Raw genomic sequence first — 22144 nt, 5'->3', positions numbered from 1 at the left:
ACCAGTAAGAGTAGTGATACTAGTTAGAGCAGTGATACTAGTTAGAGCAGTGATACTAGTTAGAGTAGTGATACCAGTAAGAGTAGTGATACTAGTAAGAATAGTGATACTAGTTAGTGCAGTGTGAAAGTTTCCTATTTGTTCTTATCTCATTCAACTGTTATCATGCACCTGCAACAAAGATAGCTTAGATGTGCGAATGCCTTTTACAATTTTTCCAGCTATCAGTGATAAAAATATGACACTGGTAGTCCCGCCAGATGATCGGGGTGAAAGCAAAGGAGATCTACGCCACCGCGAGTGACAGTCGGGCGTCTGAATTCGATGCTTGTGCAGGCTGGCGTGACAAATGACCTGGAGCACAATGGGTTTTCAGTCAGGCTACGCACTGATGTTTGTAGTAGCCTCCTGGCTCAAATAGAAGCCTGTCTTTTACAAGCACCAGTCAGGCTACGGTGATTGAAGCACATAAACCCCCAGGCTATCAATTAACGTTTTAACAGTATTCCTTACTTTTACCTCACTTGGGTTAGAATCTAACATAGTGTGTCTGAAAACATCCTATTTCCTATTATGAGATGTGCACTTTAGGTGAATAGGATGCACAACCAATTCACCTCAATGCTACAGACTACCACCTCTATAACCCCTAATTCACCTCAATGCTACAAACTACCAGATCTATAACCCCTAATTCACATCAATGCTACAAACTACCAGATCTATAACCCCTAATTCACATCAATGCTACAAACTACCACCTCTATAACCCCTAATTCACCTCTATGCTACAAACTACCACCTATATAACCCCTAATTCACCTCTATAACCCCTAATTCACCACAATGCTACAAACTACCAGATCTATAACCCCTAATTCCCCTCAATGCTACAAACTACCACATCTATAACCCCTAATTCACCTCAATGCTACAAACTACCACATCAATAACCCCTAATTCCCCTCAATGCTACAAACTACCACATCTATAACCCCTAATTCACCTCAATGCTACAAACTACCAGATCTATAACCCCTAATTCACATCAATGCTACAAACTACCACCTCTATAACCCCTAATTCCCCTCAATGCTACAAACTTCCACATCTATAACCCATAATTCACATCTATAACCCCTAATTCACATCAATGCTACAAACTACCACATCTATAATAATGAATCATACTCGCTGTATAGTAATGAATCATACTCTCTGTATGGTAATGAATCAGTATAATCATGAATCATACTCTCTGTATAATAATGAATCATACTCTCTGTATAATAATGAATCATACTCTCTGTATAATAATGAATCATACTCTCTGTATAATAATGAATCATACTCTCTGTGTAATAATAAATCATACTCTCTGTGTAATAATAAATCATACTCTCTGTAAAATATTGAATCTTACTCGCTGTATACTAATGAATCATAATCTTTGTATAGTAATGCATCAGTATTAAAAAGAATCAGTGTAATAATGAATCGGTATAATAATGAATCAGTATAATAATGAATCGGTATAATAATGAATCGGTATAATAATGAATCAGTATAATAATGAATCAGTATAGTAATGAATCAGTATAATAATGAATCAGTATAATAAGGAATCGGTTTAGTAATGAATCATTCTCTCTGTATAATATTGAATCAGTATAGTAATGAATCATTCTTTGTGTAATAAAGAATCAGTATAATAATGAATCAGTATAGTAATGAATCAGTATAATAATGAATCAGTATAGTAATGACTCATTCTCTCTGTATAATAATGAATCAGTATAATAATGAATCAGTATAGTAATGAATTAGTATAATAATGAATCAGTATAATAATGAATCAGTATAGTAATGACTCATTCTCTCTGTATAATAATGAATCAGTATAGTAATGACTCATTCTCTCTGTATAATAATGAATCAGTATAATAATGAATCAGTATAGTAATGAATCATTCTCTCTGTATAATAATGAATCAGTATAGTAATGAATCATTCTCTCTGTATAATAATGAATCAGTATAATAATGAATCGGTATAGTAATGAATCATTCTCTCTGTATAATTATGAATCAGTATAGTAATGAATCATTCTCTCTGTATAATAATGAATCAATATAATAATGAATCAGTATAATAATGAATCGGTATAATAATGAATCGGTATTGTAATGAATCATTCTCTCTGTATAATAATGAATCAGTATAATAATGAATCGGTATAGTAATGAATCATTCTCTCTGTATAATAATGAATCATACTAGTGTCACAAGAGGGCAGTACTGTCCTTTATTCCCCATCTGCCCTGTTGTCATCAGAGACACACTAGGGCTCCCTATTTCCTATCAAGTGCACTACGTATGACCAAGACTACTGGGAGGTACCCCTTTGACCCCTAAAAGCAGATGTGTTTATAATTGGGCAGATACAGGCATGACAGCTTGACTCACATCCTCTGTTTTGCTCCCCAGGAATAGTGTCATGCTCTGTGGGAACCTTCATTTGCATAGTCTACTCTTCTCAACAACAACAACAAAAAAAATCTTAATGTCATCTTTCAAACACTTCAAACTAGTAGAAAACTGGCACATGTTGACAAAGTCCATTGTGGATACCTATGGTGATGAAATTGTCAGCAAAGCGTTTACACAGCACGGTTTCATCCATGTGCAGTTAAACGTTCTATATGAATTAGATTGATGCGTCAGTGGCTTTTAAACACCTCTCGAACTCAGGATGAAAGTAGATTTCTTACTCACTATTATGTTCCCCTCTGCTATTGATACAGTTCTAATACGCCGTTCTGTAACCTTAGCGATACCGCAGGAATGCTTTACGTATTTGTCCACAGGCACATACAATACCGTAGAATCGACCTCTGGCGAGAGACGGTGGGCTACCATTGAAGTGTGCAATAGCACATCTCAAGGCCAAAGTGACCATAGAATGAGAGTTAACCGAACAACCTCTACACAATAACACAGATATAGGGGTAGTGGAAGCTGAGCTGGGGAGACTGACTCCTGGCTGCCTGGTCCCCCCCCCCCCCCCTTCAGTTTCCTCCTTTATTCATCCACCATGGTGGAGAGCGAGGTAGAGGCAGTATTCCTTTACCCCTGGTCCTTACTCCTTTGCAGGCTTCCCCAGTGAATCCCCCTCCTTCTCTCCCCCCTACTGACAGGACTACAGTACAGAGCTCCCTCCATCTACCTGATCTACCTGTTTCTGTCTCTTCTGTCTCCACCTGATCTACCTGTTTCTGTCTCTTCTGTCTCTACCTGATCTACCTGTCTCTGTCTCTTCTGTCTCTTCTGTCTCCACCTGATCTACCTGTTTCTGTCTCTTCTGTCTCTACCTGATCTACCTGTCTCTGTCTCTTCTGTCTCTTCTGTCTCCACCTGATCTACCTGATCTACCTGATCTACCTGTTTCTGTCTCTTCTGTCTCTAGCTGATCTACCTGTTTCTGTCTCTTCTGTCTCTACCTGATCTACCTGCCCCTGTCTCTTCTGTCTCCACCTGATCTACCTGCCCCTGTCTCTTCTGTCTCTACCTGATCTACCTGATCTACCTGCCCCTGTCTCTTCTGTCTCCACCTGATCTACCTGCCCCTGTCTCTTCTGTCTCTACCTGATCTACCTGATCTACCTGCCCCTGTCTCTTCTGTCTCCACCTGATCTACCTGCCCCTGTCTCTTCTGTCTCTACCTGATCTACCTGATCTACCTCATCTACCTGCCCCTGTCTCTTCTGTCTCTACCTGATCTACCTGATCTACCTGCCCCTGTCTCTTCTGTCTCCACCTGATCTACCTGCCCCTGTCTCTTCTGTCTCTACCTGATCTACCTGATCTACCTGTTTCTGTCTCTTCTGTCTCCACCTGATCTACCTGCCCCTGTCTCTTCTGTCTCTACCTGATCTACCTGATCTACCTGTTTCTGTCTCTTCTGTCTCTACCTGATCTAACTGCCCCTGTCTTTTCTGTCTCCACCTGATCTACCTGATCTACCTGCCGTTGTCTCTTCTGTCTCTACCTGATCTACCTGATCTACCTGATCTACCTGCCTCTGTCTCCACCTGATATACCTGCCTCTGTCTCTTCTGTCTCTACCTGATCTACCTGATCTACCTGTCTCTGTCTCTTCTGTCTCTTCTGTCTCCACCTGATCTACCTGATCTACCTGCCCCTGTCTCTTCTGTCTCCACCTGATCTACCTGATCTACCTGTCTCTGTCTCTTCTGTCTCTACCTGATCTACCTGATCTACCTGCCCCTGTCTCTTCTGTCTCTACCTGATCTACCTGATCTACCTGTCTCTGTCTCTTCTGTCTCTACCTGATCTACCTGATCTACCTGCCCCTGTCTCTTCTGTCTCTACCTGATCTACCTCATCTACCTGCCCCTGTCTCTTCTGTCTCTACCTGATCTACCTGATCTACCTGCCCCTGTCTCTTCTGTCTCTACCTGATCTACCTGATCTACCTGTCTCTGTCTCTTCTGTCTCTACCTGATCTACCTGATCTACCTGTCTCTGTCTCTTCTGTCTCTACCTGATCTACCTGATCTACCTGTCTCTGTCTCTTCTGTCTCTACCTGATCTACCTGATCTACCTACCTCTGTCTCTTGTCTCTGCTCTCCTGTGACCTGGATAAATTATGCCTTCCCCTTTAACACACCTCCACACCTAATCAGCTTTGCTTCCTTTACAATGTTGTTGCTTGATCTCTCTATCTCTCCTTGTCCTCTTCTTCTTCTCTTCTTCTTGTTCCTGTCTTTTTCCACCTCCTCCTGTCTCTCTTTGTCTCTGCTGTGTTGTCTCCTTGTCCCTCTCTCTCCTTTCCTAGTGGGGAAGTGCCAGGTGGGCAGACAGGGGCATCGGTAGCGTTGGGGGGGAGAGGGGATGGGGAGGGTCCGGCGGGTCCCAATGACAGTATGAAGATGATGCCTGGCGGTACCAGCATGGTGATGTCGGGGGGCAAGGCCGGGAGGTGGCAGGCGGTCCAGAGCCACATGCAAGCGGGAGGACTCAGACCCACCAAGTGAGTTATAACGATTGAATACTGTTCTAGGGAGATGGTGTATACTATATATACACAAACATTAAGGACAGAACATTAAGTACACGTTCACCTTTTTGCCCCCTCAGAACAGTCTCAATTCCTCGGGGAATGGAGTCTACAAGGTGTTGAAAGCGTTCCACAGGGATGCTGACCAATGTTGACTCCAAAGCTTCCCCACAGTTGTGTCAAGTTGGCTGGATGTCCTTTGGTTGGTGGACCATTCTTGATACACGCAGAAAACTGTTGAGCGTGAAAAACCCAGCAGCATTGATTCACACCGGTGCGCCTGGCACCTACTACCATACCCCGTTCGAAGGCACTTCAATTTTTTGTCTTGCCCATTCACCCTCTGAATGGGACACATACACAATCCATGTCTCAGTTGTCTCAAGGCTTAAACATCTTTCTTTAACTTGTTTCTTCCCCTTCATCTACACTGACTGTAGTGGATTTAACAATTTACATCACTAGCTTTCACCTGGATTCACCTGGTCAGTTTATGTCATGGAAAGAGCAGATGTCCTTAATGTTTTGTACACTCATTGTACAGTATAGATGGTATAGGTAGAGGACAGAGGGTATAGATGGTATAGTTAGAGGGCAGAGGGTATAGATGGTATAGGTAGAGGACAGAGGTTATAGATGGTATAGGTAGAGAACAGAGGGTATAGATGGTATAGGTAGAGGACAGAGGGTATAGATGGTATAGGTAGAGGACAGAGGGTATAGATGGTATAGGTAGAGGACAGAGGGTATAGATGGTATAGGTAGAGGACAGAGGGTATAGATGGTATAGGTAGAGGACAGAGGGTATAGATGGAATAGGCAGAGGGTATAGATGGTATAGGTAGAAGACAGAGGGTATAGATGGTATAGGTATAGGACAGAGGGTATAGATGGTATAGGTAGAAGACAGAGGGTATAGATGGTATAGGTAGAAGACAGAGGGTATAGATGGTATAGGTATAGGACAGAGGGTATAGATGGTATAGGTAGAAGACAGAGGGTATAGATGGTATAGGTAGAGGACAGAGGGTATAGATGGTATAGGTAGAGGACAGAGGGTATAGATGGTATAGGTAGAGGACAGAGGGTATAGATGGTATAGGTAGAGGACAGAGGGTATAGATGGTATAGGTAGAGGACAGAGGGTATAGATGGTATAGGTAGAGGACAGAGGTTATAGATGGTATAGGTAGAAGACAGAGGTTATAGATGGTATAGGTAGAGGACAGAGGGTATAGATGGTATAGGTAGAGGACAGAGGGTATAGTTGAGAGTAGAAGGGAGGACGGGAGAGAGGGGAGGAAGGGTGAGAGTAAGAGGGATGACTGGAGGTAGGGGAGGTAGTGTGAGAGTAAGAGGGATGACAGAAGGGAGGGGAGGTAGTGTGAGAGTAAGAGGGAGGACGGGAGGGAGGGAGGTAGTGTGAGAGTAAGAGGGAGGACAGAAGGGAGGGGAGGTAGTGTGAGAGTAAGAGGGAGGACAGAAGGGAGGGGAGGTAGTGTGAGAGTAAGAGGGAGGACAGGAGGGAGGGGAGGTAGTGTGAGAGTAAGAGGGAGGACAGAAGGGAGGGGAGGTAGTGTGAGAGTAAGAGGGATGACTGGAGGTAGGGGAGGTAGTGTGAGAGTAAGAGGGAGGACAGGAGGGAGGGGAGGTAGTGTGAGAGTAAGAGGGATGACAGGAGGGAGGGCAGGTAGTGTGAGAGTAAGAGGGATGACAGAAGGGAGGGGAGGTAGTGTGAGAGTAAGAGGGAGGACGGGAGGGAGGGGAGGTAGTGTGAGAGTAAGAGGGAGGACAGGAGGGAGGGGAGGTAGTGTGAGAGTAAGAGGGATGACAGAAGGGAGGGGAGGTAGTGTGAGAGTAAGAGGGAGGACAGAAGGGAGGGGAGGTAGTGTGAGAGTAAGAGGGAGGACAGGAGGTAGGGGAGGTAGTGTGAGAGTAAGAGGGAGGACAGGAGGGAGGGGAGGTAGTGTGAGAGTAAGAGGGAGGCCAGAAGGGAGGGGAGGTATTGTGAGTGTAAGAGGGAGGACGGAAGGGAGGGGAGGTAGTGTGAGAGTAAGAGGGAGGACAGAAGGGAGGGGAGGTAGTGTGAGAGTAAGAGGGAGGACAGAAGGGAGGGGAGGTAGTGTGAGAGTAAGAGGGAGGACAGGAGGGAGGGGAGGTAATGTGAGAGTAAGAGGGAGGACAGAAGGGAGGGGAGGTAGTGTGAGAGTAAGAGGGAGGACAGAAGGGAGGGGAGGTAGTGTGAGAGTAAGAGGGAGGACAGAAGGGAGGGGAGGTAATGTGAGAGTAAGAGGGAGGACAGAAGGGAGGGGAGGTAGTGTGAGAGTAAGAGGGAGGACAGAAGGGAGGGGAGGTAGTGTGAGAGTAAGAGGGAGGACAGAAGGGAGGGGAGGTAGTGTGAGAGTAAGAGGGATGACAGAAGGGAGGGGAGGAAGGGTGATAGTAAGAGGGAGGACAGGAGGGAGGGGAGGTAGTGTGAGAGTAAGAGGGATGACAGGAGGGAGGGGAGGTAGTGTGAGAGTAAGAGGGAGGGAGGGGCCCAGGTGCCAATGTTCCAAGGTGGTGCGGTGCTCTGAAAAGTGTGATGACAGGCTGGGCTTGGTAAAAATAAGATGCGCAATATGTGAACTCTGAGCTAACAATAGACTGCAGAATTACACCGTCGCGGAACCATCGTCACGTCAACTCCTAACCAGCTAATAGTCTACTACAGTACCCTGCATGGAGAATTACCAATAGGACATACTCAGAGACAACGGGGTCTATATAATGACCCTCTATCTACCAACACATTTTCACACACTGAATGTTGAACTAGGTCTTCTCGCTAATAATCCTAGCCTGCATGGCCCATATGGAAACCACACAGGACACACTGAGACGGAATGGATTTTTCTAGAAATACTACAATCTATAGCGATTGTCTATTACTACGGCAAACGATAATAGTCATTTGTTTATATGAAATTGATGCTTTGAGAGGGAATATATAATAATCTATAAGAGATTCTTATCTGAGCGTAGTCTATTACTGATAACAATAACAAGACACGTTCACACGATCAATGCAGTACTGTAGCTAGAGCGTCTCTAACATGTCCACTTCCGTACGTTTCTCGTCAAAATAACAATCGGATTGAGAATATCCAACTCAAGACTGCCAGTTAGTGTGAAATATATTATGTTCTATACTATTAACAAATGGAATCTGTTACACACTCACAGTCTGTTACACACTCACAGTCTGTTACACACTCACAGTCTGTTACACACTCACAAACAGTCTGTTACACACTCACAGTGTTTTACACACTCACAGTCTGTTACACACTCACAGTCTGTTACACGCTCACAGTCTGTTACACACTCACAGTCTGTTACACACTCACAGTCTGTTACACACTCACAGTCTGTTACACACTCACAGTCTGTTACACGCTCACAAACAGTCTGTTACACACTCACAGTCTTTTACACACTCACAAACAGTACGTTACACACTCACAGTCTGTTACACGCTCACAGTCTGTTACACACTCACAGTCTGTTACACACTCACAGTCTGTTACACACTCACAGTCTGTTACACGCTCACAAACAGTCTGTTACACACTCACAGTCTTTTACACACTCACAAACAGTACGTTACACACTCACAGTCTGTTACACACTCACAGTCTGTTACACACTCACAGTCTGTTACACGCTCACAGTCTGTTACACGCTCACAAACAGTCTGTTACTCACTCACTGTCTGTTACACACTCACTGTCTGTTACACACTCACAGTCTGTTACACACTCACAGTCTCTTACACGCTCACAAACAGTATGTTACTCACTCACAAACAGTCTGTTACACACTCACAGTCTGTTACACACTCACAGTCTGTTACACACCCACAGTCTGTTACACACTCACAGTCTGTTACTAACTCAAAGTCTGTTACACACTCACTGTCTGTTACACACTCACAGTCTGTTACTCACTCACAGTCTGTTACACATTCACAGTCTCTTACACGCTCACAGTCTGTTACACGCTCACAGTCTGTTACTCACTCACAGTCTGTTACACGCTCACAGCCTGTTACTCACAAACAGTCTGTTACACGCTCACAAACAGTCTGTTACACACAAACTGTCTGTTACACACTCACAGTCTGTTACACACTCACAAACAGTCTGTTACACACTCACAGTCTGTTACACACTCACAAACAGTCTCTTACACGCTCACAGTCTGTTACACGCTCACAGTCTGTTACTCACTCACAGTCTGTTACACACTCACAGTCTGTTACACACTCACAAACAGTCTGTTATACACTCACAGTCTGTTATACACTCACAGTCTGTTACACCCTCACAGTCTGTTATACACTCACAAACAGCCTGTTACACACTCACAGTCTGTTATACACTCACAAACAGTCTGTTACACACTCACAGTACGTTATACACTCACAAACAGTCTGTTACACACTCACAATCTGTTATACACTCACAAACAGTCTGTTACACACTCACAAACAGTCTGTTACACACTCACAGTCTGTTATACACTCACAAACAGTCTGTTACACACTCACAAACAGTCTGTTACACACTCACAATCTGTTATACACTCACAAACAGTCTGTTACACACTCACAGTCTGTTATACACTCACAAACAGTCTGTTACACACTCACAAACAGTCTGTTACACACTCACAAACAGCCTGTTACACACTCACAAACAGTCTGTTACACACTCACAGTCTGTTATACACTCACAAACAGCCTGTTACACACTCACAAACAGTCTGTTACACACTCACAGCCTGTTACACACTCACAAACAGTCTGTTACACACTCACAGTCTGTTATACACTCACAAACAGTCTGTTACACACTCACAGTCTGTTACACACTCACAAACAGTCTGTTACACACTCACAGTACGTTACACACTCACAAACAGTCTGTTATACACTCACAAACAGCCTGTTACACACTCACAGTCTGTTATACACTCACAAACAGTCTGTTACACACTCACAGTCTGTTACACACTCACAAACAGTCTGTTACACACTCACAGTACGTTATACACTCACAAACAGTCTGTTACACACTCACAGTCTGTTCCACACTCACAGTACGTTATACACTCACAAACAGTCTGTTACACACTCACAGTACGTTATACACTCACAAATAGTCTGTTACACACTCACAGTCTGTTACACACTCACAAACAGTCTGTTACACACTCACAGTCTGTTATACACTCACAAACAGTCTGTTACACACTCACAGTCTGTTATACACTCACAAACAGTCTGTTACACACAAACAGTCTGTTACACACTCACAGTCTGTTATACACTCACAAACAGTCTGTTACACGCTCACAGTCTGTTACTCACTCACAGTCTGTTACACACTCACAGTACGTTATACACTCACAAACAGTCTGTTACACACTCACAGTCTGTTACACGCTCACAAAAAGTATGTTTCTCTCTAATAAATATTTTTGTGTAATTTTCTCGTTAAAATAACATCTAACTCAAGACTTTGTAAACACACGTTGATGGAAAACAGCAGTTTGAGTTTCACACGATGTGTGTGTGTCGTCGACGCGACACTGGAGTTCGCTGCCTGAATGACGTGGTTTAGACCCTAATCACAACGTGTCAGAAAATGAGACGGTTAATTTAGCTTCTCCACCCTCTTTCGTTTCGCCTCCCTTTCTTTTTCACATCTCCTGCTGTCTATGATTTCTCTCTCTCCGCGACACGTTCACTCCTTCACGACCTCCTACCCTCTTTCTCTCCTCTCATCTCCTCCTCTCATCTTTCTCTCTTTGCCCCCTGTCTATAATTGGATTCTATTTCCAGGATGCTATAAGTATCTGTGTCTCTTGTGCTGGTGTCTCTTGTGCTGGTGACCTGTGTTGGTGTCTCTTGTGCTGGTGTCTCTTGTGCTGGTGTCTCTTGTGCTGGTGTCTCTTGTGTTGGTGTCGCTTGTGTCGGTGTCTCTTGTGTCGGTGTCTCTTGTGTTGGTGTCTCTTGTGTTGGTGTCTCTTGTGCTGGTGACCTGTGTTGGTGTCTCTTGTGCTGGTGACCTGTGTTGGTGTCTCTTGTGCTGGTGTCTCTTGTGCTGGTGTCTCTTGTGCTGGTGTCTCTTGTGTTGGTGTCGCTTGTGTCGGTGTCTCTTGTGTCGGTGTCTCTTGTGTTGGTGTCTCTTGTGTTGGTGTCTCTTGTGCTGGTGACCTGTGTTGGTGTCTCTTGTGCTGGTGTCTCTTGTTTTGGTGTCTCTTGTGTTGGTGTTTCTTGTGCTGGTGTCTCTTGTGCTGGTGTCTCTTGTGTCGGTGTCTCTTGTGTCGGTGTCTCTTGTGTCGGTGTCTCTTGTGTTGGCGTCTCTTGTGTTGGTGTTTCTTGTGCTGGTGTCTCTTGTGTTGGTGTCTCTTGTGTTGGTGTCTCTTGTGCTGGTGTCTCTTGTGATGGTGTCTCTTGTGTTGGTGTCTCTTGTGTTTTGGTGTCTCTTGTGTTGGTGTCTCTTGTGATGGTGTCTCTTGTGTTGGTGTCTCTTGTGTTGGTGTCTCTTGTGTTGGTGTCTCTTGTGTTGGTGTCTCTTGTGTTTTGGTGTCTCTTGTGTTGGTGTCTCTTGTGTTGGTGTCTCTTGTGTTTTGGTGTCTCTTGTGTTGGTGTCTCTTGTGTTTTGGTGTCTCTTGTGCTGGTGTCTCTTGTGTCGGTGTCTCTTGTGATGGTGTCTCTTGTGCTGGTGTCTCTTGTGTTGGTGTCTCTTGTGTTGGTGTCTCTTGTGTTGGTGTCTCTTGTGTTGGTGTCTCTTGTGTTGGTGTCTCTTGTGTTGGTGTCTCTTGTGTTTTGGTGTCTCTTGTGTTGGTGTCTCTTGTGTTTTGGTGTCTCTTGTGCTGGTGTCTCTTGTGTCGGTGTCTCTTGTGATGGTGTCTCTTGTGCTGGTGTCTCTTGTGTTGGTGTCTCTTGTGCTGGTGTCTCTTGTGATGGTGTCTCTTGTGTTGGTTTCTCTTGTGCTGGTGTCTCTTGTGTTGGTGTCTCTTGTGTTGGTGTCTCTTGTGCTGGTGTCTCTTGTGCTGGTGACCTGTGATGGTGTCTCTTGTGTTGGTGTCTCTTGTGTTGGTGTCTCTTGTGTGGTGTCTCTTGTGTTGGTGACCTGTGATGGTGTCTCTTGTGTTGGTGTCTCTTGTGCTGGTGTCTCTTGTGTTGGTGTCTCTTGTGTTGGTGTCTCTTGTGCTGGTGTCTCTTGTGTTGGTGACCTGTGTTGGTGTCTCTTGTGCAGGTGTCTCTTGTGTTGGTGTCTCTTGTGTTGGTGTCTCTTGTGTTGGTGTCTCTTGTGCTGGTGTCTCTTGTGTTGGTGACCTGTGATGGTGTCTCAACCCATTTTCTTTCTCTCTCTTCCTTATCGGTCCCATCTTTCTCTCTCTTCCTTATCGGTCCCATCTTTCTCTCTCTTCCTTATCGGTCCCATCTTTCTCTCTTTCTTTATGTAAAGCCTCCATCTTCCTTCAAGTGGCCTCTTCAACTATTTCATTTCCCCTTTTGACTTTCCTTTCCCCTTTTGAGTAGTTATATAAGTTCAATACCAGACGATTTAAAAAGCAGTCTGAAAGAGACCCGTGTACAGTCGCATGTAAAGCAAGCTGCAAAGTGTCTAGTAATGTGAATGGCACGGTGTTCACCCAGTGCAGATTACAGTGCGACTCTGTCGGGGAAGGGCAGGAGAAGATACATTTAGAGAGTTGGGAAACAATTTAAAGGAGCATTTTGGGATACCGAGCTAGAAAAATGAAACCAACTTCTCCTAGTAATATGTAATAGATTTATAGATAACTGAACTAAAACATCACCTACTGTCTGGTTTTGATAGAGAGGTGCTGCTAGTGAAGCAGGGGAACAACTTGAAAACAGATAAAGAAAGATAAAACATAGAAGATAGGAGAGGAGAGGAGAGGAGAGGAGAGGAGAGGAGAGGAGAGGAGAGGAGAGGAGAGGAGTTGGTTGGCTGGGAGGACGTCTCCAGGGGCGGAGTGTTGTATTTAAACGAGGACATAGATTTAGACAGAGAAAGGAGAAGGAAGAGGAGGGATGATATAGTGCTTTAAAAGTTGAGAAGAGAGAGAGGAACAAACCGTAAAGCCTTCGTCTCGAAGAGCCAGCTTTGTCAGCCACGTTGGGACGCCACACACACACTCCGACACACCCACCGCAACAGACGTGCTCGACCATGCCCATACGGACCTTTCAGATCCAACCAACGCCGACTCGTACCATGCCCACAAACCCACGGCGCCCAGACACACACGTTACACACACACCTGCTGACCATCACCCTGGCTGCTCCTTCTAATGCTGCTACTGCTGCTATCTCTACTGCTGTTACTGGTGCTATCTCTGCTGCTGATACTGATGCTATCTCTGCTGCTGTTACTAATGCTCCTATCTCTACTGCTGTTACTGGTGCTATCTCTGCTGCTGTTACTGCTGCTATTTCTGCTGCCGTTACTACTGATGCTATCTCTACTGCTGTTACTGGTGCTGCTATCTCTACTGCTGTTACTGCTGCTGCTATCTCTGCTGCTGTTACTGGTGCTATCTCTGCTGCTGTTACTGCTGCTGCTATCTCTGCTGCTGTTACTGGTGCTGCTATCTCTGCTGCTGTTACTGCTGCTGCTATCTCTGCTGCTGTTACTGATGACCATCACTCTGGCTGCTCCTTCTACTGCCGACCATCACTCTGGCTGCTCCTTCTACTGCTGTTACTGCCGACCATCACTCTGGCTGCTCCTTCTACTGCTGTTACTGCCGACCATCACTCTGGCTGCTCCTTCTACTGCTGTTTCTGATGACCATCACTCTGGCTGCTCCTTCTACTGCCGACCATCACTCTGGCTGCTCCTCTTACTGCCGACCATCACTCTGGCTGCTCCTTCTACTGCTCTTACTGCCGACCATCACTCTGGCTGCTCCTTCTACTGCTGTTACTGATGACCATCACTCTGGCTGCTCCTTCTACTGCCGACCATCACTCTGGCTGCTCCTTCTACTGCCGGCCATCACTCTGGCTGCTCCTTCTACTGCCGACCATCACTCTGGCTGCTCCTTCTACTGCTGTTACTGATGACCATCACTCTGGCTGCTCCTTCTACTGCCGGCCATCACTCTGGCTGTTCCTTCTACTGCCGACAATCACTCTGGCTGCTCCTTCTACTGCTGTTACTGATGACCATCACTCTGGCTGCTCCTTCTACTGCTGTTACTGATGACCATCACTCTGACTGCTCCTTCTACTGCTGTTACTGATGACCATCACTCTGGCTGCTCCTTCTACTGCCGACCATCACTTTGGCTGTTCCTTCTACTGCCGACCATCACTCTGGCTGCTCCTTCTGCTGCTGTTACTGATGACCATCACTCTGGCTGCTCCTTCTACTGCCGACCATCACTCTGGCTGTTCCTTCTACTGCCGACCATCACTCTGGCTGCTCCTTCTGCTGCTGTTACTGATGACCATCACTCTGGCTGCTCCTTCTACTGCCGACCATCACTCTGGCTGTTCCTTCTACTGCCGACCATCACTCTGGCTGCTCCTTCTGCTGCTGTTACTGATGACCATCACTCTGGCTGCTCCTTCTACTGCCGACCATCACTCTGGCTGCTCCTTCTACTGCTGTTACTGCCGACCATCACTTTGACTGCTCCTTCTACTGCTGTTACTGATGACCATCACTCTGGCTGCTCCTTCTACTGCTGTTACTGCCGACCATCACTCTGGCTGCTCCTTCTACTGCTGTTACTGATGACCATCACTCTGGCTGCTCCTTCTACTGCTGTTACTGATGACCATCACTCTGGCTGCTCCTTCTACTGCTGTTACTGATGACCATCACTCTGGCTGCTCCTTCTACTGCTGTTACTGCTGACCATCACTCTGGCTGCTCCTTCTACTGCCGACCATTACTCTGGCTGCTCCTTCTACTGCTGTTACTGATGACCATCACTCTGGCTGCTCCTTCTACTGCTGTTACTGCCGACCATCACTCTGGCTGCTCCTTCTACTGCCGACCATCACTCTGGCTGCTCCTTCTACTGCTGTTACTGATGACCATCACTCTGGCTGCTCCTTCTACTGCCGACCATCACTCTGGCTGCTCCTTCTACTGCTGTTACTGCTGACCATCACTCTGGCTGCTCCTTCTACTGCCGACCATCACTCTGGCTGCTCCTTCTACTGCTGTTACTGATGACCATCACTCTGGCTGCTCCTTCTACTGCTGTTACTGCCGACCATCACTCTGGCTGCTCCTTCTACTGCCGACCATCACTCTGGCTGCTCCTTCTACTGCTGTTACTGATGACCATCACTCTGGCTGCTCCTTCTACTGCCGACCATCACTCTGGCTGCTCCTTCTACTGCTGTTACTGCTGACCATCACTCTGGCTGCTCCTTCTACTGCCGACCATCACTCTGGCTGCTCCTTCTACTGCTGTTACTGATGACCATCACTCTGACTGCTCCTTCTACTGCCGACCATCACTCTGGCTGCTCCTTCTACTGCTGTTACTGCTGACCATCACTCTGGCTGCTCCTTCTACTGCCGACCATCACTCTGGCTGCTCCTTCTACTGCTGTTACTGATGACCATCACTCTGGCTGCTCCTTCTACTGCTGTTACTGCCGACCATCACTCTGGCTGCTCCTTCTACTGCTGTTACTGCCGACCATCACTCTGGCTGCTCCTTCTACTGCCGACCATCACTCTGGCTGCTCCTTCTACTGCCGACCATCACTCTGGCTGCTCCTTCTACTGCCGACCATCACTCTGGCTGCTCCTTCTACTGCCGACCATCACTCTGGCTGCTCCTTCTACTGCCGACCATCACTCTGGCTGCTCCTTCTTCTGATATCTCTGTTACTGCTGCTGCTGTTACTGTTACTGCTACTGCTATCTCTGCTACTGCTATCTCTGCTACTGCTGTTATTGGTGCTGCTGTTACTGCTGCTTCTATCTCTGCTACTGCTATCTCTGCTACTACTATCACTGCAGCTAGATAGATGACAGGGTTGTTAGCAGCTAGATAGATGACGAGGTTGGTAAAAACTAGATAGATGACATGGTTTGGAGCAGTTAGATAGATGACAGGGTTGGTAGCAGCTACTACTATCTCTGCTACAACTATATCTGCTACTACTATCTCTGCTACTACTATCTCTGCTACTACTATCTCTGCTACTACTTTCTCTGCTACAACTATCTCTGCTACAACTATCTCTGCTACTACTATCTCTGGTACTACTTTCTCTGCTACAACTATCTCTGCTACTACTATCTCTGGTACTACTTTCTCTACTACTGCTATCTCTGCTACTACTATCTCTGGTACTACTTTCTCTACTACTGCTATCTCTGCTACTACTATCTCTGCTACTACTATCTCTGCTACTACTTTCTCTGCTACAACTATCTCTGCTACAACTATCTCTGCTACTACTATCTCTGGTACTACTTTCTCTGCTACAACTCTCTCTGCTACTACTATCTCTGGTACTACTTTCTCTACTACTGCTATCTCTGCTACTACTATCTCTGCTACTACTATCTCTGCTACTGCTGTTACTGGTGCTGTCTCACCCTGCTCTCTTTTTCTCTCCTCCTCCTCCTCCTCTCCCCGGCTCCTCCCGCAACCCCACTGCCTCTCCCTCCTTCCATTGGTCCCCCGCCCACCATCCTCCATCAACATCGGTTTCTCCCTTCTGTCCTGTACCTCCTTCCATTTGTCCCCCGCCCACCATCCTCCATCAACATTCTCCCTTCTGTCCTGTACCTCCTTACATCTTCCCCTCTCATGATTCCTTCTCTCTCCTCCACTCTTATCTATCTCTCTGTCCCCTCAACCTTTCGTGTCCTTGCTCTCCAAACTCTCCTTCTCTCCCGCTCCCAACCTCCTCCTCCCTCCTCTGCTCCCCTTCTCCCTCCCATCCTCCTCCTCCCTCCTCCGCTCTCCTCCTCCACCGCTCTAACATCTAACACTCCCGGCCCTCCTCCTCCTCCCTCCTCCACTGTCCTCCTCCACCGCTCTAACATTGAACACTCCCGGCCCTCCTCCTCCTCCCTCCTCCGCTCTCCTTCTCCCTCTCATCTTCCTCCTCCCTCCTCCACTCTCCTCCTCCACCGCTCTAACATCTGCCACTCCCGGCCCTCCTCCCTCCTCCGCTCTCCTTCTCCCTCCCATCTTCCTCCTCCCTCCTCCACTCTCCTCCTCCACCGCTCTAACATCTGACACTCCCGGCCCTCCTCCCTCCTCCGCTCTCCTTCTCCCTCCCATCCTCCTCCTCCCTCCTCCACTCTCCTCCACCGCTCTAACATCTGCCACTCCCGGCCCTCCTCCTCCCCCTCCCCTCCTCCCCTCGCTCCCTCCCCTTCCTGCTGCCATCCCAGTTTTGGAGACTCAGTAGGTGCTCTGTCCTCTGCCTCCACCCTGGATCCCCTCCCCTCAGCTGGGCCGCTGGCTCGGCCACGCACCCTGCTACGTCAGCAGAGTCTCCAGCAGCCATTCATTCACCCACCTGCCCCAAGCCTCACCCAGCTCCCACCCACCTCCTCACAGAGCCTGGGAGAGCTATACCAGGTAACCCCGCCGGGGCACGGCCATCCTGAGGGAGGCGGGGGCAGTGAAGGATGTGGGGTAGGAGGTGGGGGCACTCGAGGAGGTCCCAGGAGGGTGCGAGGGAGCCCGGCAGGGGCAGGCACTTCACAATACAGGGGAGGAGGAGGAGGAGGAGGAGGAGGAAGAGGAGGAGGAGGAGGAGGAGGTGGAGGAAATCCTGGATCCTGGGATCACATGATGGGCCAGTTGAAAAACAGAGGCCTGGATGCCAAGTCCTTCCTGTGAGTCTCTCTCTGTTTCTTCTTTTCCCTCTGTCTGGGTTGTGACTGTCTCTGTCTGAGTTGGTAACCTTCTCTGTCTGAGTTGTGACTGTCTCTGTCTGAGTTGGTAACCTTCTCTGTCTGAGTTGTGACTGTCTCTGTCTGAGTTGGTAACCTTCTCTGTCTGAGTTGTGACTGTCTCTGTCTGAGTTGGTAACCTTCTCTGTCTGAGTTGTGACTGTCTCTGTCTGAGTTGGTAACCTTCTCTGTCTGGGTTGTGACTGTCTCTGTCTGAGTTGGTAACCTTCTCTGTCTGGGTTGTGACTGTCTCTGTCTGAGTTGGTAACCTTCTCTGTCTGAGTTGTGACTGTCTCTGTCTGAGTTGGTAACCTTCTCTGTCTGGGTTGTGACTGTCTCTGTCTGAGTTGGTAACCTTCTCTGTCTGAGTTGTGACTGTCTCTGTCTGGGTTGTGACTGTTTCTGTCTGGGTTGTGACTGTCTCTGTCTGAGTTGTGACTGTCTCTGTCTGAGTTGTGACTGTCTCTGTCTGAGTTGTGACTGTCTCTGTCTGAGTTGTGACTGTCTCTGTCTGAGTTGTGACTGTCTCTGTCTGAGTTGTGACTGTCTCTGTCTGAGTTGTGACTGTCTCTGTCTGAGTTGTGACTGTCTCTGTCTGAGTTGTGACTGTCTCTGTCTGGGTTGGATGATAACTCTCTGATACCATGTCTTTAAACACCACTCCCTGATACCATGTCTAGTCTTTAAACACCACTCCCTGATACCATGTCTAGTCTTTAAACACCACTCCCTGATACCATGTCTAGTCTTTAAACACCACTCCCTGAGACCATGTCTAGTCTTTAAACACCACTCCCTGATACCATGTCTAGTCTTTAAACACCACTCCCTGATACCATGTCTAGTCTTTAAACACCACTCCCTGATACCATGTCTAGTCTTTAAACACCACTCCCTGATACCATGTCTAGTCTTTAAACACCACTCTCTGATACCATGTCTAGTCTTTAAACACCACTCCCTGATACCATGTCTAGTCTTTAAACACCCCTCCCTGATACCATGTCTTTAAACACCCCTCCCTGATACCATGTCTTTATACACCCCTCCCTGATACCATGTCTTTAAACACCACTCCCTGATACCATGTCTTTAAACACCACTCCGTAATACCATGTCTTTATACACCCCTCCCTGATACCATGTCTTTAAACACCACTCCCTGATACCATGTCTTTAAACACCACTCCCTGATACCATTTCTAGTCTTTAAACACCACTCCGTAATACCATGTCTTTATACACCCCTCCCTGATACCATGTCTAGTCTTTAAACACCACTCCCTGATACCATGTCTAGTCTTTAAACACCACTCCCTGATACCATGTCTAGTCTTTAAACACCACTCCGTGATACCATGTCTTTAAACACCACTCCGTAATACCATGTCTTTAAACACCCCTCCCTGATACCATGTCTTTATACACCCCTCCCTGATACCATGTCTTTAAACACCACTCCCTGATACCATGTCTTTAAACACCACTCCCTGATACCATTTCTAGTCTTTAAACACCACTCCGTAATACCATGTCTTTATACACCCCTCCCTGATACCATGTCTAGTCTTTAAACACCACTCCCTGATACCATGTCTAGTCTTTAAACACCCCTCCCTGATACCATGTCTAGTCTTTAAACACCACTCCCTGATACCATGTCTAGTCTTTAAACACCACTCCCTGATACCATGTCTAGTCTTTAAACACCACTCCCTGATACCATGTCTAGTCTTTAAACACCCCTCCCTGATACCATGTCTTTAAACACCACTCCCCGATACCATGTCTAGTCTTTAAACCCCACTCCCTGATACCATCTCTTTAAACACCACTCCCTGATACCATGTCTCTAAACACCACTCTCTGACACCATGTCTAGTCTTTAAACACCACTCTCTGATACCATGTCTAGTCTTTATACACCCCTCCCTGATACCATGTCTAGTCTTTAAACACCACTCCCTGATACCATGTCTAGTCTTTAAACACCACTCCCTGATGCCATGTCTTTAAACATGTTTTTGTCTGTTGTCATATCATGTCCTTCCTTTATTTCAGTATAGTGATCTTTGACTGTCTGTTGTCATATCATGTCCTACCTTTATTTCAGTATAGTGATCTTTGACTGTCTGTTGTCATATAATTTCCTATCTTCATTTCGGTGGAGTGAATTTTGACTGTCTGTTTATTTGAAATGTTTCTATTTTCTTGTCTTTGTTACTTGGTGTTCGGGTTCCTGCTTCCGACGTCCAGGGAAGAATATCACACAGCGTTGACATTGTGTGTCATTACATTGCTTTTGTGTATATGTGCGTCCGTGCGTGGGTGTGTTTTTTATGTGCATTCGTGCGTACGTGTGTGTGTGTGTGTGTGTGTGTGTGTGTGTGTGTGTGTGTGTGTGTGTGTGTGTGTGTGTGTGTGTGTGTGTGTGTGTGTGTGTGTGTGTGTGTGTGTGTGTGTGTGTGTGTGTGTGTGTGTGTCCGTGTGCACATCTCTGACTATTTTCATACTTTATACACAGAGTACATATGAAGTGTCAAACGACCTCTAGTGACCTCTAGTGACCTCTAGTGACCACTTTTGACCTCTAGTGTAGGACAACCTATTGATCCAAGTTAATGTCTTGATATAGACGCCAGAGAGCGATTAGAAGTCAGTCAATTCTTATTATAACACAGAGGATGCTATTAGCACATAGATAGATGACAGGGCTAGCAGCTAGATAGATGACAGGGTTGGTAACAGCTAGATAGATGACAGAGTTGGCAGCAGCTAGATAGATGACAGGAATGGTAGCAGCTAGATAGATGACAGGGTTGGTAGCAGCTAGATAGATGACAGGGTTGGTAGGAGCTAGATAGATGACAGGGTTGGTAACAGCTAGATAGATGACAGAGTTGGTAGAAGCTAGATAGATGACAGGGTTGGTAGCAGCTAGATAGATGACAGAGTTGGTAGCAGCTAGATAGATGACAAGGCTAGTAGCAGCTAGATAGATGACAGAGTTGGTAGCAGCTAGATAGATGACAGGGTTGGTAGCAGCTAGATAGATGACAGGGTTGGTAGCAGCTAGATAGATGACAGGGTTGGCAGCAGCTAGATAGATGGCAGAGTTGGTAGCAGCTAGTTAGATTACAGGGTTGGTATCAGCTAGATAGATGACAGGGTTGGTAGCAGCTAGATAGATGACAGGGTTGGTAGCAGCTAGATAGATGACAGGGTTGGTAGCAGCTAGATAGATGACAGGGTTGGTAGCAGCTAGATAGATGACAGGGTTGGTAGCAGCTAGATAGATAACAGAGTTGGTAGCAGCTAGATAGATGACAGGGTTTGTAGCAGCTAGATAGATGACAGGGTTGGTAGCAGCTAGATAGATTACAGGGATGGTAGGAGCTAGATAGATGGCAGAGTTGGTAGCATCTAGATAGATGACAGGGTTGGTAGCAGCTAGATAGATGACAGGGTTGGTAGCAGCTAGATAGATCAATCAATTTTATTTTATCAATTTTATTTTATATAGCCCTTCGTACATCAGCTAATATCTCGAAGTGCTGTACAGAAACCCAGCCTAAAACCCCAAACAGCTAGTAATGCAGGTGTAGAAGCACGGTGGCTAGGAAAAACTCCCTAGAAAGGCCAAAACCTAGGAAGAAACCTAGAGAGGAACCAGGCTATGAGGGGTGGCCAGTCCTCTTCTGGCTGTGCCGGGTGGAGATTATAACAGAACTATGCCAAGATGTTCAAAAATGTTCATAAGTGACAAGCATGGTCAAATAATAATCATGAATAATTTTCAGTTGGCTTTTCATAGCTGATCATTAAGAGTTGAAAACAACAGGTCTGGGACAGGTGGCGGTTCCATAACCGCAGGCAGAACAGCTGAAACTGGAATAGCAGCAAGGCCAGGCGGACTGGGGACAGCAAGGAGTCACCACGGGCGGCAGTCCCGACGCATGGTCCTAGGGCCCAGGTCCTCCGAGAGAAAGAAAGAGAGAAGGGGAAAATTAGAGAGAGCCAAGATTTTCAAAATGTTCATAAATGACAAGCATGGTCAAATAATAATCAGGAATAAATCTCAGTTGGCT

At 46.4% G+C, this 22144-nt stretch overlaps 1 protein-coding gene across 4 annotated transcripts in view; it reads left to right on the top strand.

The window, feature by feature from the left end:
- The window catches only part of LOC129856189 (synaptotagmin-7-like), a 371304-nt gene that overhangs the window by 235938 nt on the left and 113222 nt on the right, over window positions 1-22144 (top strand). For all 4 annotated transcript variants that reach the window (XM_055924304.1, XM_055924306.1, XM_055924303.1 and 1 more), the window contains 2 exons: window positions 4860-5054; window positions 17550-17999. In XM_055924304.1, the coding sequence (XP_055780279.1) occupies window positions 4860-5054; window positions 17550-17999 (645 nt within the window). The remainder of the gene's footprint in view (window positions 1-4859; window positions 5055-17549; window positions 18000-22144) is intronic.

Source organism: Salvelinus fontinalis, chromosome 5 (assembly GCF_029448725.1).
Source record: "Salvelinus fontinalis isolate EN_2023a chromosome 5, ASM2944872v1, whole genome shotgun sequence".
Lineage (NCBI taxonomy): Eukaryota > Metazoa > Chordata > Actinopteri > Salmoniformes > Salmonidae > Salvelinus > Salvelinus fontinalis.
The sequence above is the reverse complement of the archived record's forward strand: the minus strand, read 5'-3'. Positions and strand labels throughout refer to the sequence as shown.